General features: G+C 34.9%; 1 protein-coding gene across 1 annotated transcript; it reads right to left on the bottom strand.

Moving 5' to 3' along the window:
• Nucleotides 1–825: 825 nt before the first annotated feature.
• LOC104091872 (uncharacterized) lies at nt 826–1,603 on the bottom strand. Its single transcript, XM_009597318.4, has one exon. It carries the CDS (start codon nt 1,382–1,384, stop codon nt 1,064–1,066), a length of 321 nt encoding a protein of 106 aa, XP_009595613.3. The 5' UTR covers nt 1,385–1,603; the 3' UTR covers nt 826–1,063.
• Between the last annotated feature and the right edge of the window lie 280 nt (nt 1,604–1,883).

A 1,883-nucleotide genomic window follows, 5' to 3' on the forward strand; every position in this document is an offset into this window, starting at 1 on the left:
TATTCTTGTTCTATACTTTCTTCTTTTCCCCTCTTGGCTTTGTTCCCAGAAAAGAAGGGTTGGGTCACGAGTCTGTCTCCTTCGGCTTTTCCCCACTTCATATAAAATTAAACAAGCTTTAGAAAAACTAAATGCAAACCTCCCAAGACTACTTAATTAAATGCCGACTTGCTATATTATACTAACAATTGGAATTAATCTTTCTTGATTCTTCAGCTTTTACAGCTAATTATGTCTTTAGTAAATCTGCATAATGGCATTCCTTTCATGTTTAATACAGTCATTTAATATACGGGAATTGCAGTTTACAATAGAAGCATAATCAGCGCTTCCAAACAGAAGTATCATTTCTCTTTTAACTACCGACCGTGCTCTGCTTTCTTTAGTACATGCAGTTACCAGAAATAAACAAAAATTTACTTTTGACCAACATATGCATATATTCACATACAGTAAGCTTATTGCTCTTCATTCCCATTAATTCTCATATTCCGAAATATTTATATTAAACATAAATATGAATTAAAAACCATTGATATCTATTTTAGTGGCCTCAAGGCTCAAGCCCTATGCAAGTCTCTATTGATCTTAAAGATAGTACTACTAGTTATTCTTTACCTACTTATTCTGAATTTCTTTTGCTATAATTATTGCTATCATATTCATAGGGACCAAATCACATCATATTATGGCTCAAGTTCTGTACTGCTATGGAACTTCATTTGCTCACTAGAATAAAATCTACTTCACAATTAATTAAACCAAGAAACTATCAATCCACTTTCTCAGTTCCCCTGCATCTCTATATCTGAATTCCTAGTAGAATCCAGGAAAAATAGAAGTTTGGCCATACAGTTAACAAAAGTATGATAAATTACAATCATATTCTCACAAGACTTGATGAGACAATATAGTGAAGATGTGTATACATAACAAGAAACTGAAGAAAACAGAGAAGTCTCTGGTAGCACAACCCATTCACTTTCTTACTAGTTACTACTACTACAATATTCCAAATAAACCAAAAGAATATTCTAAAATATTAAATAAGAAAATTTAAGTCCTACCATAAACAAGAAGATGGAGAAGAAAGGCCACTACTATGATTGCTTGTGTTTTGAAGGCGAAGGAAAAACCTTCTTCTTCTACTGCTAAAGATGCCATATTTTAGCTTCAGCCAAACCAGTTTTCTGAGCTTTCTTACTGATCTGAGCCTTACACATATGACCCTTTTCACCCTAGTAAAAGACCTTCTAATCCTCTCACTCAGACTTTTCTTCCTGCTGAATTGGTAGCTTCTCAAGAACAACTGTCTTTTCTCAATATCTGTGTACCCTGTCTCTGCTCTGAACATGTATATTGGCCCATATGAATTCACAGCCATATCCACACACACACACACACACACAGTAACTTGTGTGTCTGTATATATATATGTAGAGAGAGAAAGCAAGCCTATGATTGTTTGGAGAGAGAAGAAAGAATTGTAATGGAAGGAGAAGAGAGAAGGGATATATAGGCAGGGGGGTTTGAATGCTGTGTATCTTTAGGTCACGCTTCTTTGTATTAATTGTTGCTTCAGCGTCCACAACGCCGTCGTAATGGTGGCCTATGCTTTTTTGCCTTTGTAGTAAAGCCAAACTTTTCTCTTTTCTTTTATCATCACCATCCCATGCGTGAATGAATTTTCTTTCATCTAAATGACGTGGCAATTATATCAGGTCGGTTTTCGCTTTTCTCCTTTTCCTACTTTTCTACTTCGCATATGAAAAACATAAATTTATCCCCTTTTTTTTTTTTGTGTCAACAGCATATTATATATACTAGTTAGATGTTTGTTACAGGAAGCTGTTGCGGTACATTGTCCGCATCCACAAACAAGG

The sequence above is a fragment of the Nicotiana tomentosiformis genome, chromosome 11 (assembly GCF_000390325.3).
Source record: "Nicotiana tomentosiformis chromosome 11, ASM39032v3, whole genome shotgun sequence".
In the NCBI taxonomy this organism is placed as follows: domain Eukaryota; kingdom Viridiplantae; phylum Streptophyta; class Magnoliopsida; order Solanales; family Solanaceae; genus Nicotiana; species Nicotiana tomentosiformis.